We start from the raw sequence: 26,640 nt of genomic DNA, 5'->3' as shown, positions 1-26,640 counted from the left end.
GAAAATAAGCCCTAGCATGATTTTTCAGGATTTTTGGAGGATGCTTGAAAGATAAGCCCTACTCCAAAAATAAGCCCTAGTTACAGATTCCCCAGCGCAGCTGATCTGGTCACATGGAGGGTGCAAAAAACAAGACATCCCCTTAAAATGAACCCTAACACATCTTTTGGAACAAAATTAATATAAGACCCTGTATTATTTTCGGGGAAACAGGATATTAAACTTGCTACCACAGAGCCACACCAAGCACAACCGACACTTACCGCGTCCACCTTAACAACTGCATCAGAGTTCTGTCAATAGGGAGAGAAACAGGGAAGAACAAGCAGTGGTTACAGAAATGCAGGCAGACAGCAATATGCATTGTGCACACCAGTACACAGATACGCATGTCGTCTGAGCAACGGGAGGAACTCACAGGCACAGTCCTCAGATAGCGAGCATATAAGAAGGAAATAGGAAGCCTAAGTCAACTCTAGAGGGCTTCCTCAGGCAGGGATTGGGGCAGAGAGGTTATGCCGCTGTTCAGCCATAGTGCTGGGATGATGACTTTGGAGAAGCACAAAGTTCCAGGCCTACGTTTCATGTACCTTATCCAGTACGACGAATGGGATGAATGAGTGTCATTAAAGTTCTTCATCCAGTAATGTTAATTAATTTTACCACGGGAGTCTGCAACCTTTTATAATTAAAGAGCTAACCTTTGTCAAAGTTCAGAGCACAAGATCAAACAAAAGTTGGTATAACAAAGGTCATCTGTGTAACTGAATGTACAATTTGATATCAGTAACAGTTGACATACTGATTAGTAATTGCACATGTTTTTAAAATGGGTTGCTGTGAGTCCTTTGTTAGGAAGTGGCCCACGCACAATAAGTCAGAAATATATGCAGAAGCAACCTATTTTAGTTCAGTGGCATACATCTAGACATCATTTGCATCTACATCACTGGTAGCTGTTCCATTTCTACAAAGAATCTCTACCCAAGTACTAGCTAGGCCTAAACATGCTTCGCTTGCTAGATGAGGCACAAGCAAGTATGGCTGTAAGCTCTGTAAAGCATGTCTAAGAAGCTTGTGAGTTCATAAGAATCATCTGCTTCATAGAACAGCTTTTCTAGAATCTCACCAACCCCCCTTCAGTATACCTTACGAGCACTCTGCCATTTGAGCTAATTCCTCTGGGTAGAGGACTTCCTAAGAATGCAAGAGGAAGAGGATTCATGCTGATATTCTCTTTTTTGATCTGGCTGCTATAGTTTATTATCTGATCCTAGCAACTTGGTTGCTTTAGGTATCCATGTAATTAGGCTGGTTGTGATATGAGAGCAGTTAAAATGTGTTAAATTCTAAGTATATTATATGCGAAAGGCCCACCGTAATGTGGGGTAGCAGCAGTGAGCAAATGCAGCCATGTGGACTTTGACTGGGGCAGAGGGGGTTAAGCAGGGGTTTCCTGAAAATGTTGGATGTTTGGCCACCCAATGAAAGAGATTAAATACTTTGCAGGGGTTGCTTCTGAAGTTGGGTTTCACTTACCGCTTCCAGCTTCACCATAGTTTCCATTTTCTTGATGGGAACCTCAGGCTCCACATTGACTACAATTTCACCTGCGGGATGAGAGCAGGGGCCTCCGTTTGCCAGGGTCGCGTAGGCATTCATGAGCTTAGCTGGACAGAGGACAGAGGAAGAGAGGAAGAGAAAGGGACACAATATCCAGGCAGAACAGACACAGCAGGCAGGAATTGTTTGAGGGCAAAGATAGCCAGAAGCCGAGACAAAGTCACGATTGGTTGAGGGGGAAAAGGAAAACTGATCAAATAGCTGAAGGGGAAAATATAGAAGGCTTTCAGTCTTCAAAGAGAAAATTACCCCAAAATACAGAGGACACGAGAAGCTCTGCATGATGAAGAATCTTGTATTACACAGAACAGAAGTTCTCTAATATGAACAACTCAAGGATACCCCACTTTGATTTCCAGTGTATCACGGATCTCCCAAACCTATTTCCATTTCGAGCAAGTTTTTAAAAATCCATGTTTATGAAAAGCTCTATTGTTTAATTGATTAACCAGGATACCATTAACTCTTTTATCATTGTACAAAGACACACAAACATGCCTGGATAATATACCAGCCCTTTTCAGAGTGCTCAAGGCAAGCAGTGTAGAGGTTTCTGTCTTTCTGTGATACTTGAGAATCCCGAGAGAGGCCAGGGGCCATGCCACCAATTGTGGTCTTTCTGAATGCCACTGATGGCCACCATGCTTGGCAATATGGTTGCCGATCTCCAAGAATGACAACTGATTTCCAGACAGTGGCTTCTTTGGAGGGAGGAGTCTATAATTTTTTCTATTATTATCTCCAGGAATTTCCTGACTCGGAGTATGCAACTCTTTTTGGCTGCACACTAAAGATGAAAGATTCCCCCTTTGGTTTCCGTTCTAGGCCACCATCCTAGGAATTTTCTTGCTGTCTACTGCAGTGGGCCGATCAATAAAGGTGAGTGACTTGTGTATTCCCCTGGAACACCTCATGGCAACCATACCTGGCAACTCTACTAGTGATTCTCTGCCCCCCTCCCCCCCTCCCACATCGACCTCATCAGGCACACTACCTAGCCCCAGCCCTCCTCTCTGGCGTCTTCCCCCGCTCTCCCTAGTTGCATACCTGCTGTGCTCCAGTGCTGGGCCTTCTTATCCGGAGGCCGATAGATGAACTTGCGCAAGGAGTTGACAGCATGGCTGCCCACCAGTGTGTATCGCCCAAAGGCACGGCAATCGACCACCCGGATATTTAGGGGGGGATGGAGGAGTTCGTTTTCAGGTAGATCCTGCAAAAGACCAAAAACCAAACCTGGATAACATGGCTGTGAAATACTTTCCGTTCCAAGATCCAGCTACTAAAAGAATCCTAGGAAAGGAGAAAGTGGTCAGTATTTGAAAGACGCTACTAACATGAGGTAGTTTCATTAAATACCGATATAGGACCATTGAGTCCATCTGAACTGTAGGGACACTGTAACACATTCTTGCTACTGTCCAAACTTAATGGAATGCTTCTCTTTCCCCCCTGCTTCCTGATGTGCTTCCCCCCTGTTTGTAAATTAACTCTTGAATCCACAGTTAACAGGATTTTGCAAATCCTGTTGTTGTGGTAAACTTGACTGAAAACCAATTTACACGTGTGGGGTTGGATTATTTTCCCAGTTCAGTGAACAACTGGTGCACTCAGAGAGTCAGCAGAGGCCCCAGTCTCAACAGAACCATGAAGGCAAATTGCAAGGGTTAGTGTGGTAACATTCAATATTCTGATGTGGTAACATTCAATATTCTGACTGCACAGAATTCCCAGGCTCTGTTTGGCAACCAGCTGGAGTGTGGGGGCAGTTCCACAGAGGGCAAGTAGCATGTGCTATCACGTTCCTTCTGGAGGAATAAAGCTGAATACACCTGATTGCAGGGGCCAGCGGGGATTACAAAGACAAACCAGTTCCAACAAGAACCAGTCCAAGGAGTAATAGTTCAACTGGCTGTTGTGGGTTTTCTCGGCTGCGAGGCTGTCGTCTGGTAGGTTTTTCTCCTAATGTTTTGCCCTCATCTATGGCTGGGAGACCACGACAGCCCGGAAGACCACAACAGACTTTTGATTCTGGCTGAGAAAGCCTTTGACAATACAGTAATAGTTCACTCCGCATGGGTGTGAGATGCACCCAACTATTATTATACAGGCAAATGCCTGGTGCAAAATGAAATGAAATGTGCTTCAGCTTGGTGTATGTACACTCCCATGCATTTTATGAAGTGAGCTCTGGGTTATGAAAGCATATACTGGAATCAATTGCATTAGTGCAGGGGTAGGGAACCTGCGGCTCTCCAGATGTTCAGGAACTACAATTCCCATCAGCCTCTGTCAGCATGGCCAATTGGCCATGCTGGTAGGGGCTGATGGGAATTGTAGTTCCTGAACATCTGGAGAGCCGCAGGTTCCCTACCCCTGCATAGTGCTTCTGGGGCTGCTGAGTTCCTGTTGAATTGTGTCTCAACAAAGTACCACGGGCACTGCTCTGAAAGTGAAGTAATTGTTTCAAGCATAGTAATGTTAACAAGCCCTACTAGACTGCTACATACATATAACACATCCCCCTACTCTGGCATATCTTCACTCTGCACCCTGTTCTCATCCTTGCCTGGCTGGTAGATGCATCTCTGGTGTCAGAGCTCAGTTTTCAACATCCCCAACCCAGCCTTCTTATAAGGAACAGTTGCAAAAAGTTCTGTTTTTGTCTCTTCTGGCTTTATGGAAAGCAGGCTTTGTATTTTGTCAAGCTGTTGATTCTGTCTCATAGCCTGTCATCACAGCCTGTCAGATTTCAGCTCTTCACTGTAATCACTACAATTTTGCATCCTCTGTAATCATAGTCTTCTGATCTGTTACCCAGTTTTGTGTATTCGTGGGAGAGGATGTATTCTTGTACTTGTTTACTGGGTGATGCCAAAGTGCTGTCAAAAGTAACGCTCACACAATGGAGCAGGGTAGATGAGAAGCAAGGTTACCAACCTCCAGGTGGGGCCTGGAGAGCTCCCAGAATTACAACTGATCTCCCAGTGGCAGTAATCACTTCCCCTGGATAAAATGGGTGCTTTGGAGGGTGACGTCTATGGAGTTATACCCTGCTGAGGATCCTCCTGTCCTCAAACCTTGTCCTCTCCAGCCTCCACCATCAAATCTCCAGGAATGGTCCAACTTGGAATTGGCAACCATAGGGGTGAGGGAGGACTAGGGAAAGACTGGTGACAGGTCTTATGTATTTTAACTATATTGCCACCACATTGAAATGGAGGCAATAAAGGGGCAGATTGGGTTAATGGTGCCCATGCATACCCTTCAATATACATTGGGCCCAGATTATGATTGAGAAATAGTACCAAATGGGGCCAGGAAACCATTACCACCAGGAAGGACAGCTGTGTGCTCTTCACCTACCAGATGGCCATACTTACCACTTCAAACCACTTGACCAAGGTGCTGAAATTGGGGTTTTTCTTGTAGTTCTGGATGAGAGATGACTGGACTCCTCTCCCTGCACATTCGATGTCCACTCGAGGCCGATCCACTTGGGCCAAATTCACACGCTTCAGGTCTCTCAGTCCCCAGAACAATATCTATGGGGAAGAAGAAATAGATACCAAGATGGAGCTTCCTGAATTGGCCAATCAGAATCATATGCCTTACTTGCAAAGGCCTTAGTTATGCTGCCTTGAGGAAGGAAACTTAAAAGGGGGTGGGTTCCATGCTGTTTTACCTAAAATTCATTGGCTAACCCTGGCCAGACCAATGTTTGACCCCTCTGCCAGTCTTTATGTACTCTCAAATCTATATATCCACCCTTGCAGTCAAACCCAAACATTGGAAGAAGTCAAGGAGATTGCTCTCCTTAGCAGAAGAGTGCAGAGTACAGAAGTCCCAGTCCAGCTGGGTGTTTTTTTTTGTTCTGTAGGGTATGTGGAAGGAAACTACTCAGTGTACTTAATAAAGGGGAAACTATGCTACAGGGTGAGTAATGGATAGCATTACATGTACTGGGAAGTCCTCTCAATTTTTAAGCTGCAAAGAAAAACTCCAGAGCCATCACTATAGCATTTAATTTTCTTTGGACGAGAAAAAGATGGATGACTTCTAATGTCTGATTAACATCCACTTCCTCTACAAATATGTGATTTAAACAGATGTCAAATGCATGTCAAATGCACATCTGTGAACGTGCAGTTGGCATAGGCCATTCCAATCCAAACTGTTCATGTTGAAGAACAAAGCTGCACGGGCATTCCCAGACTGGGGGCGGCGGAAGGTACACATTTGGTACATATTAGACAGGCCTTTGGCTATGTGCTATCATGATGGAAATATGATCTGTAACACAAGTTGAATACATAAACATTAAGAAGGGGGAGGGTTAGAGGAGGGAGTGCGCACCTCAAATGGCAGAGATGAGCCTGAAGTTTTCTCTCTGGGCTCTGGTTCTCTCTACTATTTTCTCCATTTCTCTTCTACTAGTTTCTTCATTTTTGTTTCATTGGCTGCAGGTGACCCAGGGGAGGTGGAAAGCTTGGCTGACACTCCTCAGGTTTGAGCTTGCCAGGTAGACCGAATTCACTTAGCCTTGCCAAGAACTTGCCATGAGGTTAAGTGACGCTGCCTGCGCTTTTCCTTGTGGCCAACTGGTTTCTCCTCTCACCTTCCTCTTCTTGGTGCTTCCCTGTTGTGTCTCTATACTCTGCCAGGGAAATAGGGTAATCTCTGCCTAGCTGACAGTCTCTGTACTCTACTTCCGGCCTGGCTATGTTTGCCACTAATGGGGCCATCAGAGGTGCAGAACTCCTTGCCCACTCACAGTATATATTGCAATGCACACTTGTGATATATCCACATAATGTTCACAGAGGTTTGTGGTGGATTATTAGGACAGAAGAAGACTTGGCTCAGTCAAACAACAGAACAAGAATAGCATGGAAGACATAATATTCATTGAACCCTGTAAGCACTTTCTATAAAAGCTTCAGTTTACCTCCACTCTGTATTTGCTCAATACGGGACGGATACCCAGAGGCACTGGCAGGATGGGGCCCCTGTCCATGTCTGTAGGGCCATCAATGGGAGGCAGATCCGACTTCCCAGCTAGGCCAATCTGGAAGAGACAAGGAGGGCAATTGGAACCTTCTCCTGTAAGTATCATTCCCATCAGCAGTTACACTTCCAACCAGTTTCTTCATCTGTGACTTCAATCAGGTAGGTAAGTTTTCTATTCATGCATCGGAGTATCAATCAGTGGATGTGTGTGTGTGTGTGTGTGTGTGTGTGTGTGTGTGTGTCTAGAATTCCTGCTTTAAAAAAAGAAAAAAATCCCAAATTATGCAACAAGAAAGGTGAGTTTATATGTTCATTCCCATGCTTCAATTCTGGTTGCATGGTTTGGAAAAGTTGGTTCCTCTTGAGGATTTGGAAAGGCAGACTGGAACTCAGAATGTATAGCAAGGGGGCAAAATGACAAAAACAGAGAAGGGGATCACTGGAAACCTTCCTGCCATCCTTGCTCGTTTCTCATCCTTCAGCAGACATTATCGATGTGTTTATTTCTGCCACCACATAAAAGGAGGGCAACATTTTCGTTGTTGTTGTTGTTGCTTTGCAAAGCTCCTGAAAATGTCAAGGTAGAAGCTGTATTCTGTCGATTGCAACTAGGTCACAGCTGTGCAGTTTTCTAGAACCCCTGAGAAGAGAAGCAGGCAGAGAGCGGCCTTGAACATGCTAATAGTTAGAGAGGAAAGAGGGAAGGACAAAGAGCCAGGACGGGCACTTTGCTCTGACTGGTGAATGCAACAATCCATGAGGTTTCTTGTGGGCCAAGATGCTTTCTATTATGAACGGCTTACAGGTGAAAACCGAAGGTGCTTTAAGAGAGTGGGGGATGAGCAGAACTTGACAGAATCCCTTTCATGCAGGAAAGGGGGGCGGGGGAGAGAGAAAAATGTGCATTAGAAAAAGGAACAGAGAAAATCTGGATGAGGGAAGAGAGAGTGCGACCGGCCTTGAGCCCTGTGAAGCTCAAGTGAAAGGAGGACATAGAAATAGGTCAAATCAATACATGGATAAATAAAAATGAGCTAGTGAAAAAATCATCACGCTATCTTGCAGTGCACTCAAGGCATCAGGCTGTGTGCATAGCAAGGGGGGCATTCAAGGCCCTTTGGCCTGACGGCAGCCAGGACAGCACCTTGATCTGAGGCACGCAAAGATGGGTGGCTGCCAGCAAGGCCCTCCTGATCTCTTCGTCATTGTATGGAAGCTGAGGTCATGAAACAGAGAGAGGAGAAACAGGTAGAACAACACAGAGATTACTAGAAAACCACTCCCAAAGGCAAACAGTCTTCCGCCCCACTGGTGGCTGGGAGAGGGACCTGGAAACCCTTTGCCAAAGCCACAGTCACCTTTCAAAGGGGGAGGCAGAGGAAGTAGACTTGCATATCATATGCGATCGGGGCTCACTGAGGCCCACTTCCAGCAGCCTGGTGGGAGCCCTTAGCGGAAGAGACTGAGTAGCTCTCTGCCAGTGCTTGATGCTAATTGCCCATTTAACCCAGTCCTTATTCCGATGAGCTGAGTGTGCTTCCCACTTTAACCTCTCCAGAACCCTGTGAGGCAGATTAGGTTGGAAAGGTTGCGGCTGTCCTCAAATCACTCGGCAACCTTTGGTGCTAATTGTACACGTGTATGAGCACACACACACACACACACTCATGTTTCAGGAGGGAGTGCAACAGTGAATGTAGATCTGGTTAATTCATTTATCAATTTTTAGTGATTCCGATGCTTCTCCTGAAACAATCCTGCTCCCAGGATGGCAAACAAACCTAAGCTTCTAAAATGTTATTTTATTTTTAATCTGTCAACAAAGTGCAACAGCGAAACAAGTAAGCAGCCATCAAAACCATGGAGCTGAGTAGAAACAAAAATCCATTTGCCTGCAGGGAGAGGAGAGACGTGTGGGGATGGGAACACCTCACAAACAGGCCAAAGCAGCCAGCCAGATCCCCACGTCGCAATACGGTGTGTGTGTGCGCGCCTCGCACCTCCAACTAGGAGACTAGATGCCAGGCAAGCAGCTGAAAGGAAGGGCCACTACAGCAATGGAAAAAGAAAACATGAAAAGTGTCTTTTCCATCTTATAAGAAGCTGGACCCTCAATTGATTACATCCTGAGCCATTTCACATATTTTTCAAAAAGGGGCACAGGAAGTTGAGTTCTCAGCTAGACTTCAGGGGGTCCTGGCTCAGTGGTAGAACCCTGCTGGGCACACAGAAGGTCCCAGGTCCACTCCTGGACATTTATAGCTGAAGGGATTGGCTATAAGGGCTGTTGGAGGGAAAAGGTGCAATTTAAAGAAGACTGCACTACATGGGCTATTGGTGTGGTACAAGAAAACTTCATATTTACTGCCTCGACTGCTGCCCCACCCATTCTCCTAGAAATTGAAGCAGCATACATGGTCCCCAGCTGCACTTAATCCCTCATAACAACAACCTTGTGAAGTATTTTATTGTGAGAGAGAATGACTGGTTCAATGTCATGCAATGAGCTTCAGGGTAACTCGGGATTTGTGCTTGAGTTTGCCCAGTCATAGCCCACACGCTGACTTTCTATGTTTCCCTGTTAGTCCTTTAGTGGTCTGACTGGCTCACTGCCTGCTTACCCAGAACAAAACTGACCAATAAACAACAAGAAAAAAGCAACAAGAGACATCATAAAAACAGGAAAACTACACCAGCAGTCTGTAAAACATTAAAACCAGCAGTTAGCATAAAGAACAAACTGAGAATCGATTGTAAAGTTTTTAAAAAGAGGAGGCAAAGTCAACTGCCAGGGGCAGAGATTTCCAGAATTTACCCTCTTACCCCAAAGTGTGAAGCCATTACCTGGAGCAACTCAAAAGCGGCCAGCAGGTCACCAGCAGTGGAATTCCCCCTGTAAATCTGGTAATACTCCAGTTGTGGTGGGAAGCGAGGGGGACAGTACTCCTCATCTGACATCTTCACCACAGGCTTAGCGAACGTTCGGCCCATGAAGTCGGCCTTCCCCTGAGATAGTACAGAGAACATGTGAACCCACAGTTATTTGTGATGCTACTTAACCAGGACATCAGGATTTCCACTCCTGGAGACAGATTGTGGAGCTAGATGGCCCTTTGGCCTAACAAACGATAACAAAAGGAATTGGCTGCTGTCAAAGGGGAGCCCCAGACTTCCCCACTGTAGAAAATAAGAATTGAGAGGGAGGTTTCAGAACCATATGGGACAAACCAATTGGGTTTCCCCCCTCCAAAACTGAGTTATACATATCTGGAAAAATATCTGGGAGAGAGCAGAGCAGAGCAGAGCAGAGAGAGTGGAAGCTGTCAACTGCAAAAAGGATTAAGCATCCTTCTGTTATCACTCTCCTACAAACTGTTTTCCCAACCCCCCCAACCATATCTCTCATTTGTTGAGTGAGGACTCAGATGTGGGTCAGCCACCGCAAATACAGATTGGCTCCCAGTTGAAGACAAGGAGCTTCTGAGACATTATCCTACGAGTAAGTTCCTGCAAGTGTCCTTTCAAGAACAGTAGCACAGTTTGGTGTGGGCATTTGAGGCCAGAGTGTACAACTTGTAGGGATGAGATGTCACCACTTTACCAGTTGTGGCCTTTTCTTACCACTGTATCTTGGTCATAGATCTCAATGACTATAATGGGAGGGTCATCCCGCATCTCGTGGACTTCTCCATACAACTCTACGTTGTCAAATACCAGCAGCTGGTCCCAGGTAGGGCAAAGAGTTTCATTGAGGACCTGTGGAAAGATGAAGCATGTCCAACCTTTCCTGCCCCATCCATAAAGGGTCTTATGCGCTCTCCCTACAATCCTTTTAGCCTCTTTGATATTCTTCAGATCTTTTGCCTGAAGCAGAAATTCCCATATTCACATTGAATTCCCACCTCTTTCCCAATCCCAGGAGCAGTTTTACAGTAATTAAAAAAGGTTTTTATTTGTTTTTATTTTGATGAGGCAAATAATATGCACTTGTTATGATTTCATTTTATTAGTATTTTTTTTATGTACATCCCAACAGAACATGTTGAGAGGATCAAGCGGTAACATATTTGGGAGGAGGTTAGGAGAGGTCTTGAGCCCCAGACACCACTTTTGGGGGCACATTTTGCAGCCACGCCCTGTAACTGTTCTCTAGTTGGGAACTCCCTGTTCAGGAGCATAGTTGAAGACCAGTGAGCAGGGCTCATTCCGTTCACAGTCTTGTGAATGGGGTCAGCCAGGCTCGCCCTGCCCCATCTCCATGCGGAGGTTGGGTCTGCCACACCCAATCACCACGTGAAGATGGGAGCAACAAGGGCATACTTGAGCCCGGCTAAGGCCAGGCTTGGGCCCAGATCTAAGCTGCAGCCTGGCATCAGCTGATCCAAGCCTGGCCTCCGCTGAGCTCAGATTGAAGTGGCTGCTCTCAATCCCTCTAGCTCAAGGGTCTGCAACCTGTGGCTCTCCAGATGTTCATGGACTACAATTCCTATCAGCCCCTGCCAGCGTGGCCAATTGGCAGTGCTGGCAGGGGCTGATGGGAATTGTAGTCCATGAACATCTGGAGAGCCGCAGGTTGCAGACCCCTGCTCTAGCTTTATGCTGTTGACTCTGCCCCCAAGCTCCATCTGACCAGAGTTGGAGCTTGGGGGCAGAGCCAACAGTAAAAACTAGAGGTGCTAGAATGACTGGCTTCAGTTTGAGCATGGTTTGGCTCCAGCTCTAAACCTGCAGCTTAGGGTCTACTGGTCCCAGCCATGCTTGAACAGACCCTGCTGCACCCCCTCCATGTGGCGATCAGGCATGGGGCCAGCCCCAAACTCAGACCCCACATGGAGAGGGGCAGGGTGAGCCAGCTCACATGGAGACTGCAAATGGGGGAGAGCGTTGCTCATGGGGGATACGCCCCTGGGATCAAGACTGATGATGGATCCAACTTCAAACTTAATAAAATTGATTCCTGTCATGAAATTGTGAAGCTAACGGGACGCCTTCTACACAAATATACTTTAAATGCTCACAGTATATTCTCTTCCATCATTACACTTGTCCTCTCTCTTAATTTCCAATTTGCCACACAAGATCTTGTTTCTGTGTTCACAGAATATTTAGGCCATGGTTGCCAAAAGCAAGACCTTTTCTTGGGCCTTCATGGCATCTCTCTTACCTCAGTGCACTGGCTCTGAGTGATGAAGAAGACCCGGGCAAAAGGATCGGACAGACCACTGCTGTCTGCAGCAAACAAACTCCTGGCCTGGTACATGTGGACTCGCAACTGGAAGACCTGCTTCTCTGTGAAAAAAGGAGAGTACATGAGAGCCCCTCAGCTAATCTGAGGAAAACATGGGTTGGGTGGGGGGAGATTACACATTTAGGGTTGAGGGGAGGCTTATTTGATGCGGATTTGAATTGCAAGGCTCAGCCCTAAAACATGTATAGCAAAAATGAATCTTTAGTTTTTTGTGTAATTCTGAAATCATGCCACAAGTGCTGCCACAAAATGGCTGCATGAGAGGGAGGTAGGACCAAGCACAATGGCTGCCACAGGGCTTTGGTCAATTAAAAAAAATATAGATTTTTGATCCTATGATGGATGCATTTGTGACTGAATTGGAATTCCCTGCAAATTCAAAGGTGATGTGTTCTGGATAGGGGTGCCCGATATCCAGCTTCAGTGGGTGATCTCCCACGCCCTGCTGACCTTTCTCACCACTGTTCAGATGAACAAGGGGAGAATAATGGTGCAGTGGGGGCCCATCAGTGTTGTGGGAATGCAAAAATATCATTGTGGTATGACGGAAAATGATGACATTCTGTAGACATCAACGCTGTAGCATTCACTCAAATCTATGGTTAAACCATAGAGTTGTGGGTGAATGTTAGAGCATTGCAGGTGCCATGATTGTGCCACTGCAGGAAGTGGTCATGCAGGAAGTGATGCCATTGCATTATCAGTGACATCATTTCATCTCCAGCAAGCACTCCCACTGGACTAGTAAGTCTCCTGCTCAATGCTGGCAACTGTCATGCTGGCAACCCTACTTCTGAAGCACCTCCTGCTCCTATAAGATGCAAGAAAACCAGGACTGACTCTTCACTTTGGGGAAGTGATACTTTGCAGTTGGGGATGTATGCTAGAAAACACATCAACAATCACCATGGTGCCCACAGGCAGCATAGAAAAGGTGACTTATGTACAAGCTATACTTCCCTTGCCATTGAGTAAGTTAAGGTGCTCTTTCATCCTTAATTTAAATGGGAAGGGGGCATGGATCATGATTCTCAGCATCTGTCTCTAGCATGTCTAAGTTAAAGAGATCTTAAGTTCTGGGAAGGACTTTCTCAACCTGACACCCTAAAGAACCACTGCCCATCATGGGCTTGTTGGACCAGTACTGATCAGGGTTTGCATAAGGCAGTTTCATGTGAAAAATCAGAGCACAGAGTTTAGGGTTGCAGGCAGTGGTGGGATCCAAACATTTTAGTAACAGGTTCCCATGGTGGTGGTATTCAAACTGTGGCGTAGCGCCAATGGGGCTGGGCAGGGCACGACAGGGGCGGGGCATTCCTGGGCGGGGCTGTGGCAAGGATGCAGCCGCTGTGCTGGTCCTTGGACGGGAAATGAATGCACGCAGGCGCAGGCTGCCACGAACACCGGTGCACCTCCTGCTAGACTGCTTCAAGTTCTGCGTGCTACTGCTGAGCGGAGGGGCGTAACTAAGGCAAAAATCACATGGCAAAATCACCAATTAGTAACCCCCTCTCGGCACACATAAATAATTAGTAACCTACTCTCGGGAACCTGTGAGAACCTGCTGGATCCCACCTCTGGTTGCAGGTATGAAGATATGGGCTTTAACACTTCTGAAAGCTGCATTACATTTCCATCCCCCTTTCCTTCAATGAGCTCAAGGAGGTTCTTTCCTCCTCTATTGTACCCATTCACCAACACTGTGAAGTAGGTTACACAGCGACACAAATCCTTAATCCTAGACCAGCATCCTCACCATTATACCACACTGACTCGCAAGCAAGGAGGAGGTGCTCTTACTGGTGTACAGGAGGCCAATGGGAGGGAAGAAGGGAATGCCTTGTCCTTTGGGCAGTTTCCTCTCCTCAAAACCACAGGGTAGGCCAGTGAGGAAGTCTTTCCGCTGCTTGTTGAGGCCCAGCCACAAGTAGATCTCCATTTTGGCCTGCACAGTCCAGCCAGCTGGCCCAAACCCCTTTTTTCCAGGTAGCTGAGAGGAAAAAAAGGGCAAGAAAAAGAGAGTGTTTAATCTGTGTTTCTTTGCCAGCAAGATGAGTGGTTTCCCTAGTTACAGTAATGAGGGTCGCCAAGTTAAACCTGGGAAGTGCCTGGGGAAGGTGGTGTGATGCTATATTGTGCCCTGAAATAGCTAATTCTGCCAAGGGCACTGATCTCTATCATCTGGAGATAAATTATAATTTTGGGCAAGCTCCAGTACCCACCTGGATATGGTTGCCAACCTTCAGGTGTGGAGTGCTCTTGTTTTTATAACTGATCTCCAGATGACAGTGACCAGTTCCCCTAGAGACAACAGCTGCTTTGAATGGTGAACTCTATGGGGTTCTACCATGCTAAGGTTCCTCCCCTCCCCTCCCCTCCCCTCCCTAGGCTCCACCCTGAAAATCCCCCAAGTATTTATTGACACAGAGCTGGCAACTCTACTACTGGAGGCAGGGAACCCTAGAGAGCAGTGCTGGGAGCAGTGCGTACTGAGATAAGTAGTCCAAGAGGACAGGGAGAAGACCTGCCCTGGTTCTAATCTTATTTACCAAGTGATGCAGCAGTGCTGTATGTTCAATATTATGAAATGAACTTTGATTGGAAATTGGCTTTTGATTCATTTGCCAGTGTATTGTCAAAGGCTTTCACGGCCAGATTCAACTGACACAGTGTGTTACAGACTTCTCTCTGTGATACACCTCTGAAGATGCCAGCCACAGATGCAGGCAAAAGGTTAGGAACAAGATCCACCAGACCACAGCCACACAGCCCGGAAAACCCACCAGAATGATTTGTCAGTGTTTGAGTTCTGAAGTAAAGGCATTTCTGCAGTAATTTATTCTTGCCGTTATTTACTTGGAGCTGCCAGATCTCATTTTCAGGTGCCAGGTTGAAACCCAGTCAGATCTGATTGATTAATTTTATCAATTTTATCCCCTCCACCAGGAGTCGTATATTTTTACTCTTTTTAATAATAGTACTGGATTGTTAAAAGTTGAAGATAGTAATTATCAATGATCAATTACTAGATAGCAATTATCAATTACTGGCTGAAAATCCACCTTCCATCTGTTGGTCTTACATCATTTTTTTCTGTTGGCCAATCCTCAGTCTTCTTTGGAGTTTGGGAATAATAACTAAACTCCTTAGTCTAGCATCTGACAACTTATTACAAATGGGCTTGAAGAGAGCAAAAAACGCAGTTAATCAATGGCTCATAATCAAGTCACAGAATAAGATGGCCCTTCTCCCAAACTTATACAGATTATTGAAGAGTTGGGAGGGATTTGCCGATACTCGTTTTTAAACATCTTTTACCTTTTTGGTGGGCTTTCTCGGAAGTGTATTCTAATACCTTTCCATTGGCCCTACTTAAAGGGAGATTTCAGCATTTACCCACTCATTTTGTCCTTGTAATTCATTTTGTCCTTGTAATTCAGGAGCAATTGAAACGATGACTCACATTTTATTGCACTGTGAATTTTATCAGGATATTAGAAAATGTTTGATAGTTGTTGACTAGAGATTTTAGATATTGTTGCTGATTAGAGATTGTTGTTGACTAGAGATTTTAGATATTGGGATGAATTTAAGGTCAGTTTTTAACTTGAGAATAAGGGTAATATTATCTTTAACATAGTGGCTAAGTCTTGTTGTGTAGCCAGAATGTGTGGAGATCTCTGGTTTATGTAACAAAAGTGTGACCTTGCTGATTGTATACCAATTACTTTATAGTTTTAACCTTTTGGTCAAAAAACTGCAAATAAGCAGAACTGAACCGGATTGTACTTGTTATTTCTGCATGCTTTTAGGTGCTTTGTGTGTGGTTCATTATGCATGGAGTGCTTTCTGTGCTGCTCCTCGCTCTGCAGTACCTTTGGAGTGGGGTCTCCTTGTGTTTCATTGTTTACATGCAAGGAGTTGCCCCACTGCCCCCACTTCTGGGTCAATCCCTTGTCCAAGCCAAGAATGAAGACTGCCTTTTAAAAAAGCCCTTTACATGTAATATCAATATTCCTCATATCAATACTGTGCAGGCTGCCACCTTTCTTTTTGTTTGTTTTTTTAGGGAGGAGGGGGGCAATCTTCATTCATGGCTTGGACAATGGAGTGACCTGGAAGGAGTGAAATCCCAAGGCGAAAGGAAACCACGAGGATTCCAGGATCAGCAGTGCCACATGTGTAAGTGTGTCTGTACAGAAATCTCTGCCATGAAGGAAACGTTCCCTTGCTACGCCGCAGAGCAGCAGTGTATAATTGACCAGTGTGTGTGTTTGTGTAAGTGCCGTCAAGTCACTTCCAACTTATGGAAACCCCGTGAATTAATGTCTTCCAAAGCATCCTATAATTAACAGCTTTGCTCATGTCTTTCCAACTGAGGATCGTGACTTCCTCTATAGCAGAGGTCTTCTAACTATGGCCCTCCAGATGTTCATGGACTACAATTCCCATCAGCCTCTGCCAGCATGGCCAAGTGGCAGGGCTAATGGGAATTGTAGTTCCTGAACATCTGGACGGCCATAGTTTGAAGACCTCTGCTCTATAGTCAATCCATTTCATGTTGGGTCTTCCTCTTTTCCTGCCGCCTTCCACTTTAATTTGAATAATTGTCTTCTCTAGTGACTCTTGCCTTCTCATATTATGACCAAAGTATGTTAGCTTCAGTTTAGTCATTTTAGAACTCACTGCCAGGGTGAGTTCAGGCTAGATTTGATCTAGGATGTACAGTTGCCTACTGTCTTCGGGGTTGCCATCCTTCCGGGGTGGGGTGGGGTGGAGATATGGAATTACAACTGATCTCCAGGTAGCAGAAATCAATTGCTTTGGAGAAAACAGCTGCTTTGGAGGGTGGACTCTGGGGTCTTATATCTCACTGAGATTCCACCCCTCCCCAAACCCTCCCTTCCCAAGCTCCCCCCACCCAATCTCCAGGTATTTATCAACCTGTTGTTGACGGTTCTATGATGCCATATTGCTATAGTATTGTTGTCTGGCCCAGGGTTCACAGCAAGTGGAGAAGAGGCATACACATTTTCAAGATAAATAAATGGGCAAGGCAACAGCTGGCTGCAAAGGGCAGTGACCTCTGGACTACACCATGCCCATGAGCCTCTTTTGCCATGCAATCCCATCCACTTCTTCCTTTCTCCCTGCACTCTGTCACACCATCCTCACTTATTGGACAGCTTCAGCCCCTACAGATAAAATGGCTGTCCAGTCACCTTCAGGAAAACAGTCTTCACTTTCCCACAGTCTTTGCCCATTTCCTCATCCACGATGGAGTAGAGGAGGTCCTTGGAAGGGATGCGGGCATAAGCAATGCGTTTATTGTTGCTTATCATCCAGATGAAGATGTCCGGGATGCTGTGCTGGGGCTGCAAACAGATGGCCAGAGAGACAGAGAGAGGTTGAGCCAAATCCAGGTGACATGTCCATACCCCTGACAGCCCTGTGTTAAAATGAGAGTCATCATGGTGTAGTGGTTAGTGTTAACCTAGTGATCTGGAAGACCCAGGGTTGAATCTCCACTCTGCCATAGACAGAGGCGGAGCGAAGGGGTACTGTGCCCAGGGCGCATGTGTGCCCTGCGCCCCTGCCATGGCACTGTCCACCCCACCCTGCCCCAGAGTGCCCCTGCCACACCCCCACCATGTTCCCTCTGCAGCCTGGCCATGCCTCCGCAGCTGCTCTGCCCGGGGCATCGCGTCACACCCGGCGCTATGCCACTGGCCATGGAAGTTTGCTGGGTCATTCTCTCTCAGCCTAACCTACCCAATAGGGTTGTTGTTTTGTGAGAATAAAATGGAAGAGGAGACAAGGATGTTTAAGCCACTTTTGGTCCACCATTGGGAACAAAAGCAGGGTATAAGTATCTTAAATAAATAAATGTATTAAAAGCATGACTTTGGGAGGCATATAAGCATAGCCGTTCCTTACCTCATCTGCCAGGAATCGCAGTTTTTGTAGGAAGTTCTGTGACTGTTTCAGTTTCTCCCTGATGGTGGTTTTCTTCACCTGGGACCGCAAGGTCTTGGCCTGCTGGCCCATGGTCTCCTGCACAGCATCAGCGGTAGGACGAGAGGGAGAGGGAGAAAGAGAAGGCAGAAAGAGGTATCAACCTGGGAAAGTGAAGTGTGTTTGGGAAATGGAAATGGATGCAGTGGGGTGACTTTGTGTCTTTCTGCCCCTGCCTACAAAACTACAAAAGCCAGTGTGGCGTAGTGGTTAGAGGGTTGGAGACCCCAGTTCAAACCCTCATTCTGCCGAGGAGGTTTTCTGGCTGACCTACTCTCAGCTTCTTCTACCTCACAGAATTGTTGTGAGGGTAATATGGAGGCAATATGGAGGAGAGGAGAACAACGTAAGTGGCTTGGGAATGCCGTTGGGGAGAAAGGTGAGGTGGGTTTATAAATATAAATAAACAACTAAAGATTATAGTATGACATGTGTAGAATCTATGAAGTCTCCGTCCCTCCTGTCATTATTTCAGTGCAACTAGTGGATTCAGAAGAGACACTCACCAGCTCCCTCATGCAAGATTTCAGCCTCTCTCTGTCCAGGCGTGTGCGAGAAGAGTGGTTCTGGTCTTTGTTGACGAGGGTCACAAATCGTCTAGGAGAAGAGAGAATTATGGCTTAATCCAAATGTAGCCCTGCTGGGAAGAGGGCCTCAGACACTGTGAGTGAAAATTTAAACCAGAGCTAAATCTCATGCTTTCATCAGGGACACTTCTAGGTGACCCAATGGAAATATCCCTTTTCTTCCCTCCCAATGATATTGGAAAGACCACAATTCATTGATTCAATCCAGAATAAACTAATCTGGTGAATTACTTCAAGTAGAACTGTGTAACATATTATGAGGAGAAATCACAAACCTCGGTGTTTTACCTCACAATGCTGGTGCAGGGGTATGTGTATGAGAGGATCAGCAGGGTCAGTTTGCAGATGGGAGGGGCAGATGTTTAGCCCTTCCTTTCTCTACTGGTTCTTTCCTATAAATTCCTTCAGGTTTTTTCCCCATGATTTCTCTCAGATGGGCTCTGTAATTTCAAGTGAACCCAACTGAGGCAGGGGCAGTTGGCCTCAGTAGGAAAAGAAGGAAGGGTATGCAGTGAGATGCCTTTCTGAGAATATGAAAGAGGTTAAATACTCCCTCCTTCCATCCAATGATATTTTCCTGCAATTCCCCTCCCCCACTCAAGTAAAACCACTAGTGTAGTTGAAGTTTAAAAGAAGATGAGATATATTCATGAAGCGTCGGTCCGTCAATGATTAGCTACAATGACTAATGGAACCTGCATGTTCAGAGGTAGTGTAACTCTGAATGTTGGTGGCTGGGGAGGAACAGGGGAAAGTCTAGGAGGTCACTGTATGGTCTTTTGGGGAACATCTAGTGGGGTTTTCAGGGACATCTAGTGGGAAACAAGAGCACTAGACTAGATGGATTATGGTCTGATCCAGTAAAGCCCTTGTTACATTCTTATAAGTGTCTAGATCAGGGGTGGGGAACCTGCGGCTCTCCAGATGTTCAGGAACTACAATTCCCATCAGCCTCTATCAGCATGGCCAATTGGCCATGCTGGTAGGGGCTGATGGGAATTGTAGTTCCTGAACATCTGGAGAGCCGCAGGTTCCCTACCCCTGGTCTAGATGCTGGGCATAGTATTACAAAAAAGTCCCCAAAGGGAAATGGTTGAACAAGTATCTTCTGGCAGTTCTTCAGGGATCAAGGTCCTAAACCAGGGAAAGTGAGTCATGCTTAAATCTGCCATCTTTTACATTCTTAGGGATCGATGGGATCTTCCTCTAAGCTGACATGCATAAGACTAGACTGCAAGTATGACTTAAACATTAACAGGGATTGAGTTTATTTCTTTATTCATGCAGATAGTTATAGCTCCTTTTTCTCCCCCATAGATACAAAGTGGCTTACTGAATTGTCCTCCTGTGCTCCGTTTTATCGGCACAATAACCCCGTGAGGTAAGAGTGAAAGCAACTGACTCAAGGTCATTCAGTAAGCTTCCATGACAGAGGCCCCTTCCGCACATGCAAAATAATGCATTTTCAAACCACTTTCACAACTGTTTGCAAGTGGATTTTGCTATTCCGCACAGCTTCAAAGAGCAGTGAAAGCAGTTTGAAAGAGCATTATTCTGCATGTGCGGAATGAGCCAGAGTTGGGGTTTGAACCTGAGTTTCCCAGACCCTGTAACCACTACTACACTACACTGGTTCTGCTTCGCTTTTAACATTCATTGCATGGACTTTAAGCATGACTGACTTGAGACTGTAAGAAATCTTGTCTTAGGGGATTTATTTATTTTATTTTTATTTATTATTTCATTTTTATACCGCCCTCCCCGGAAGGGCTCAGGGCGGTGTACAGCATTAGCAAACAAATAAAACAAAAAAGACAAAATTTAAAAATTAAAATGCAGCATACAATTATCAAACCCAAGTAAATTTAAGTATTTAAAATAGATGGCATCCAGCTATTAAACCCCTCTTAGGAGGGGGGGGGGGGGACAGTGGGTCTCAGAATATTTATTAGGTTGTTTCGGGCACCCATATCAGGATGGGATCAGGATTTGTCATCCCTTGTCTTTTCAGCTTCATGATGTTTTGAATCTGCTGTTTTCTTCCCACCCGATCTTGCCTCACGCCTTGTGAACAACTCACAGACACCCGCTGCTCAACTCCTCCAGCACCCCTCGGAGACGACGCTCAGGGTGGGGTTTCTCTGTCTTCATCATCTCGTGCACGTCATTCAGACCTTCTTCCTGAAAGAGCAGAATAACTTTTTAGTGTGCTAAACAAGACTTGGGAGACTTGCTGTGCCTCAGAGGATTGGGCCGTATCTGTGACAAGCTCACCAGCTTGTCAGCAATCTTGTCCATGGTGTTTGCATTGTAGAGACGCCTTCTCTGATCCTGCCACCAACTCTTGATGTATATGCAAGGCTTCTTGTCAAAATACGGCAAGTGGAAATAATTCCTGAAACAGTGGGAAAATGTACATATTAGTAGTCGCAGGAACAATGGAAAACAGGTTTCACTCAGTTGTGAGTGTGCTCTGGCAGGCCACATCAATTCCCCCCCCATTCCCCCCCCCCCATTTCAACACCACCATTACAGCGCACTTGCCTGTCGGTGATCAAGGGCCTCATTGGTGGAGTAACAGAGATAGAGACAAATTCTTCATCATCGTTGCCTTCCTCATCACTTGAGTTTTGTAGCAACTCAGATGCCTCTTCACTGCCAGCCCCACCTTCTTTCTTTTTCTTGATGACAGGCTTAGCCATCCCATCAATCTCATTGCCATAATTACCTTTGAACAAGAAAGTAATAATTTGACTTTGAATCGGGGGGGGGGGGGGGGGGGAGGCTCTAGCGTTTGGCCTGCAACGAACACTCTGAGTGGAAAATGAGGCTGCTGAGGCTGACTGAAGTTCACTGAACTAAGGCTCCTCGGGCCGTTTAACTACCTGAGTGCTACCAAGATGGCTGTCAGCTTGGTTACTAAGCAAATAACTCAAGTCCCAGTACAACTTATCTTACTTCTAGAAACTGATGGTCAGTGATATTATTTAGCAAAGCCAACTGTATATGGCAGTATATGAGTACATGCAACTAGGCTGTGATTACCCAATCATATTTGACAACAGAAAATCAACACATTGGGGGCTGGGGGCTGGGATGTTTCACTGTCATTCTTGGACTATTAGTCCAACATTAGGAAGAACTTCCTGACAGCAAGGGTTGTTGACAGTGGAATACGCTACCTCGAAGTGTGGTGGAATCTCCTTCTTTGGAGGTTTTTAAACAGAGGCTGTTTCCCCACAGCCAGCGGCAGCGGTGTCCCATCGGCTTAAATGAAGCCGGTGGGGCGTCGGGACTGCTCACACAGTCCTGTACGGGCAGCTCCGCACGCAGCCACCCAAGTTGTGTGCAAGGGACTTATCTTGGCCTCCTGTTCAGCTCCAGGTGGCTGCACAGACATGCCCATGCTGTCCTCCGACCCCTGGGGGTCAGAGGGCATGTCTTTGCAGCCGCCTGGAGCCGAACAGGATGGCAAGGTAAGTCCTTTGCACACAGCAGATGGCAAGGTAAGTCCCTTGCACACACCAGAGGGGCCGAAAGTGTTGCCCTCATGCTGGTGTGATTCGCACTGCACCGGCCCAAAGACGCTGCTTGGGTGTGCCCAGGACAGTGCTGCTGCGTTGCGGCAGTGCCTGCTGTGCAAACAGCGCCCCAGGGACAGTGTTTTCCGCCCCAGGGCACTGTTTTCCGCCCGTGCAGAAACAGCCAGAGGCTAGATGGCCACCTGTCAGGAGTGCTTTGATTGTGTATTCTTGCATAGCAGGGGGTTGGGGTTGAGGGCCATTGCGATCCCTTACAATTCTATGATTCATGAACAGATGTGGATTTTACAACAGTTTCGACTAATTCCAAAAGAAACAACCTCCAAGGATTCCAAACTCTGCTACAGATCCCATATGAAATTTTGTGAACGCAGCTTCTGAAAAAGCAAGCACCCTGTCTTAAAGTTCACCTTTACAATGTAAGTACGAACCTATTGTGACTTCAAAGTTGATTGGCTTTTCTCCATTCTTTCTGTCAATCATGGTGGCTTCCAGGAAGGACCCAAAGAGAAAGAAATCCTCCATCTTGCCCGTACAGTTCTGTAGTAAAAAATAAACTCAATAATTGTTTTGTCAGCTGGAGCAGGAGGTAACAGGTTTCAGTTGCTTGTGCTCCACAGTTTCTAGGAAGCCTCATGATGGTTTTATGCATGTATGGAGCTGCCCTGAACTAAGTCAGACCATCAATCCATCTAGCCTAGCGAGGGTCAATGGCTGTCCAAGGTTAGGCACAGATGTCCTTCCATGCTCTGATAGAGGTCTTTTATCATCTGTCAACAGCAGGAATTGAGAGCCTACTTTAGACTAGGTTAAAATTCTTACTCAGAGCTCTAACAGATGAGATGATGGTCACACATCTTGGCCTGTCCATTTGCCCCAGAGCTATTCAGGAAAGGGAGACAGGATTTAATTATTCCATCTCCACTTGATTTCATTATTTGAAATTAGCTTCCCTGCTATGGTACAACTACTTTGTAAGGAAACCACAAGGTGTTTTTAAAAGGGGACTTTTCCTCCTCTCAAAATGTTAATAGCAAAACAGGGGAACCAATTTCAAATGCGGAAATTGGCAGCTAAAAAGTTAAACCTCTTCTCCCAACTCTGCATGGTTCCAAGGCAAATTGAGTCTGGACAAATCTACAATGTGTATTGGGTGGATTAGGACACACAGTTTTCATCTCATCTGTCTGATCCCTCAGCTACAAAGCTAACTGGATGACTTTGGGCTGATCATCCCCTGTAAACCCTGACCACCTCACATGGTTGTCATGGGGACAAAATAGGGGAGGAACACCATCCTGAGCTCCTTGGAAGAAAGGTGGGATTAAAACAATTAATAATTATAAAGGAACTGAACTAGGAAACTCCTTAAAGCTAAAATAGTGTTTTCACACTGAGTAATGGGTCCCAGGAGAGGGCGTAGGTTTTATGCCAGGCTGTGTTCCTATTCATGATTGAAAGGGAGTTGGGATCAGATACACAAATCCTGACTAGCAGAGATGAATACTTTAAGGAAGAATGCAACCATCCCTGGAGAAACCCCCGTGCAGCCTTTTTCCCCACTTGGTCAGATCAACATTTGCATTAAAACATTTACTGTGGTTTCATATTGCATTCCTCACGGCCTGGAAAAATAAATATCTCTTTGAGAAAATGATGCTTTCCATGCACTTTCTTGTATACAATGATTGTATAACATCTGCAGACTGTTACATAGGCCCAACACCTACAGACCCCTATATCGTTGCTGAGATGCAGACAGGACAGGCAGCTTACATCAGCGACTGGTGTGGCCTGTTCCAACTGAACCTCCGTGGAACTGGTGATCTCAGGGTTGCTGGTGTCTAAGATCTCCACTGACAGGCCGATGAGTAGACGAGCACGGAAGGAAACCCCCTCTCCAAGTCCTTCGTTCAAGTCCTGGTGTTCGTCCATTAGGGTATAGTTGCGGGTGGAGCCATACATGTTTACCCAGGCAGGACCAAAGGTGGGCAGGAAACCTTGCAAAGATAGTCAAAGCAATGACAATTGGCCGCACGCAGATAAGTGTCAAATGCTCTAAAAGGTTCAGGTTGTTTGGAAACCCCTTTACCCAAACAGCAAGCAAAGTTTCTCTCACTTTTTAAAATGGATCATTTATCCACACTGAAACCCAGTCTTTTGAATCTGTCATAAATGCATACAAATGCTACTGGATCAGCATATATGCATTTATGTGCATATTCACCTTATCAAAAATATTTCACATATATTTTAAAAAACTATTGTTCTGGAGATCTAGTATTGCTGCCAGATTCGCTCTCCTTATTTCCTGTTTCCTACTGCCAGTGAGAAAGGAAAGAAGTTAACAATTGCCGTTGCTTGGCAGTGTGATAGAACTTCTGGAGGAAATTTGAAAATGATGTCAATCAACTCTAGGAATCTGACATCACTTCCAGGTTTTCCCTGAAAGTGATAAAAACATTGTTTCCCATCCCTAATTCCCACCTGATACTTCTGGAAGTTGCTAGCCAGTGAGTGGCAACCCTAGCTTATGTCACAGGCACTATTCAAAAGGGGCTCTTTATAAAGCAGTTTTCTCTCAGCTTCCCATACAATGGCAAAATCTGGAATGTATGTTGTTGCTGGAGGAATGAAGACATTTTCCAATCATCTCTGCTATACTTCAAATGCCAATTTACCTCACATCAGTTACTTTAAACATTAACAATAATACTTGTCATTTCCACTACAGTCTTGCCACATGACTGTAGGGTTAAAGTAGCTTTAAAAAGGGCTTGGACAGATTTATGGAGGAGAAGTCGATCTATGGCTACCAATCTTGATCCTCCTTGATGTGAGATTGCAAATGCCTTAGCAGACCAGGTGCTCGGGAGCAGCAGCAGCAGAAGGCCATTGCTTTCACATCCTGCATGTGAGCTCCCAAAGTCACCTGGTGGGCCACTGCGAGTGGCAGAGTGCTGGACTAGATTGACTCTGGTTTGATCCAGCTGGCTCTTTCTTATGTTCTTAGTATCATGATCCCCTTATTGCAGATGAGGAGCTGAGGCAGACAGGCTTACCCTGGGACCCTAATAAGCCCAGGGTACATTGACATCTCACTCAGGGACCTTCTAGGTCACAGATTTGTCTTCCAGCTCTGTGGTATAACAGTTCCCTCAGTGTAGACAACTGGTCTTGAATCATTCCAATAGTTGAAACAGATCTGAGGAAGGCCAGAGACAGGACACTGGGTTTTCAGGGTGCTGATAGTGGTAGAAAAAAGGCAGTGCTATCTTTCTGGTATGCCTATGTATCCCATCCTTGCTGTCATTACACAGATTTGGTGTGTTTTTGTAGAATTTCAAAAGCCAAAACTCCATTCACCTTGACCTCACCTTTGTCTCCCTCATTGGAGACCTTCCTCAGGTCAATGAAGTGGGTCCCAATGGCCACATCATTAACTTTGTCAGAATCACGGATCTGGACCTTGATCCTCTTGCAGAGTGGGGGGAACATCTCTGTGAAGACAATCTGCTCGTTCCATAGAGGCTCATAGCTGCTTTTCTGGACAGAGGTCTTCCCCTGGAGAGGAAGAAGATAGAAGGGAGGAAATTAAAAGGGTGATCATAGAATCATAGAGTTGGAAGAGACTACAACGGCCATCAAGTCCAACCCCTTGCCATGCAGGAATACACAATCAAAGCACTCCTGACATATGATCATCCAGCCTCTGTTTAAAAACCTCCACAGAAGGAGACTCCACCACTCTCTGAGGCAGTGAATTCCACTGTCAAGCAACCCTGATAAGTCAAAAGGTTCTACCTAATGTTTAGGTGGAATCTCTTTTCCTGTACCTTGAATCCATTTACATCCCACCCATCCCCAAAAGGATCAAAGGCCATAAACCCAATTCACTTCTAGAGCATGACAACTGCAAAGCATGGTAGTTGGGACTCAGATGCAATCAATCACTCAGATTTAGCCAATCTAGCTGAGATAACAAATATAACTTTGCTGGAATTCTGTGGGTATTTCTGAAGTTGGAAAAGATCTGCCAAGTTCATCTTATGTTTTCCTCCTGAAGATGAACGGGAAGGCAGATGGGAAAACATGCTAAACTTATGAGGAGGTCAATGACACACTTCCCTATACAAAGTATTAATTTTAAAGTGTTATTTATTTGGTAAAGCATTTACATCTCACCCATCCCCAAAAGGAGCCTTACCAGTGGCGGGATTCAGCAGGTTTGCACCACTTCGGCAGAAACGGTTGTTAAAATGGTGCTTGTAAACACCCAGTTGTTAAATTATTTGAACCCCACCGCTGGAACCGGTTGTTAAATTATTTGAATTGCACCTTACTTATTAAAGGATCAGAAAAATAAACAATGATAAAACTAGACAGCTTTGCATGCTGTAGTGGGTAGAATATCAAACTAGTATTTGGGAGATGCAGGTACAAATCACCACTCCGCCATGTAAACTCCCCGGGTAACTTTGGGCGAGTCACTTAGCATAACCTACTTGTTTTAGCCTAATCTATTTCAAAGCATTGTTGTAAAGATGTGACAGTGAGAACCACGTGTGCTACCATGAGCTTCTTGGACTAAGAGCAGGATAAAAAAACAGATTAAATA

At 45.6% G+C, this 26,640-nt stretch overlaps 1 protein-coding gene across 10 annotated transcripts in view; it reads right to left on the bottom strand.

Moving 5' to 3' along the window:
* Nucleotides 1-26,640, bottom strand: part of OTOF (otoferlin) — a 184,287-nt gene that overhangs the window by 30,253 nt on the left and 127,394 nt on the right. For 4 of the 10 annotated variants that reach the window (XM_048516670.1, XM_048516612.1, XM_048516619.1 and 1 more), the window contains exons 20-38: nucleotides 25,400-25,586; nucleotides 23,799-24,022; nucleotides 22,454-22,562; nucleotides 21,025-21,208; nucleotides 20,755-20,875; nucleotides 20,561-20,661; nucleotides 18,400-18,490; nucleotides 17,816-17,932; nucleotides 17,101-17,253; nucleotides 13,679-13,868; nucleotides 11,795-11,919; nucleotides 10,252-10,386; nucleotides 9,475-9,636; nucleotides 7,775-7,846; nucleotides 6,569-6,688; nucleotides 5,004-5,165; nucleotides 2,671-2,833; nucleotides 1,540-1,670; nucleotides 264-293 (exon numbers count right to left, since the gene is read on the bottom strand). In XM_048516670.1, the coding sequence (XP_048372627.1) occupies nucleotides 264-293; nucleotides 1,540-1,670; nucleotides 2,671-2,833; nucleotides 5,004-5,165; nucleotides 6,569-6,688; nucleotides 7,775-7,846; nucleotides 9,475-9,636; nucleotides 10,252-10,386; nucleotides 11,795-11,919; nucleotides 13,679-13,868; nucleotides 17,101-17,253; nucleotides 17,816-17,932; nucleotides 18,400-18,490; nucleotides 20,561-20,661; nucleotides 20,755-20,875; nucleotides 21,025-21,208; nucleotides 22,454-22,562; nucleotides 23,799-24,022; nucleotides 25,400-25,586 (2,577 nt within the window). The remainder of the gene's footprint in view (nucleotides 1-263; nucleotides 294-1,539; nucleotides 1,671-2,670; nucleotides 2,834-5,003; nucleotides 5,166-6,568; nucleotides 6,689-7,774; nucleotides 7,847-9,474; nucleotides 9,637-10,251; nucleotides 10,387-11,794; nucleotides 11,920-13,678; nucleotides 13,869-17,100; nucleotides 17,254-17,815; nucleotides 17,933-18,399; nucleotides 18,491-20,560; nucleotides 20,662-20,754; nucleotides 20,876-21,024; nucleotides 21,209-22,453; nucleotides 22,563-23,798; nucleotides 24,023-25,399; nucleotides 25,587-26,640) is intronic. The other 6 variants (XM_048516644.1, XM_048516639.1, XM_048516663.1 and 3 more) reach the window with 2 other exon arrangements.

Source organism: Sphaerodactylus townsendi, linkage group LG01, assembly GCF_021028975.2.
Source record: "Sphaerodactylus townsendi isolate TG3544 linkage group LG01, MPM_Stown_v2.3, whole genome shotgun sequence".
Lineage (NCBI taxonomy): Eukaryota > Metazoa > Chordata > Lepidosauria > Squamata > Sphaerodactylidae > Sphaerodactylus > Sphaerodactylus townsendi.
This window is presented reverse-complemented; position numbering and strand designations above follow the sequence as displayed.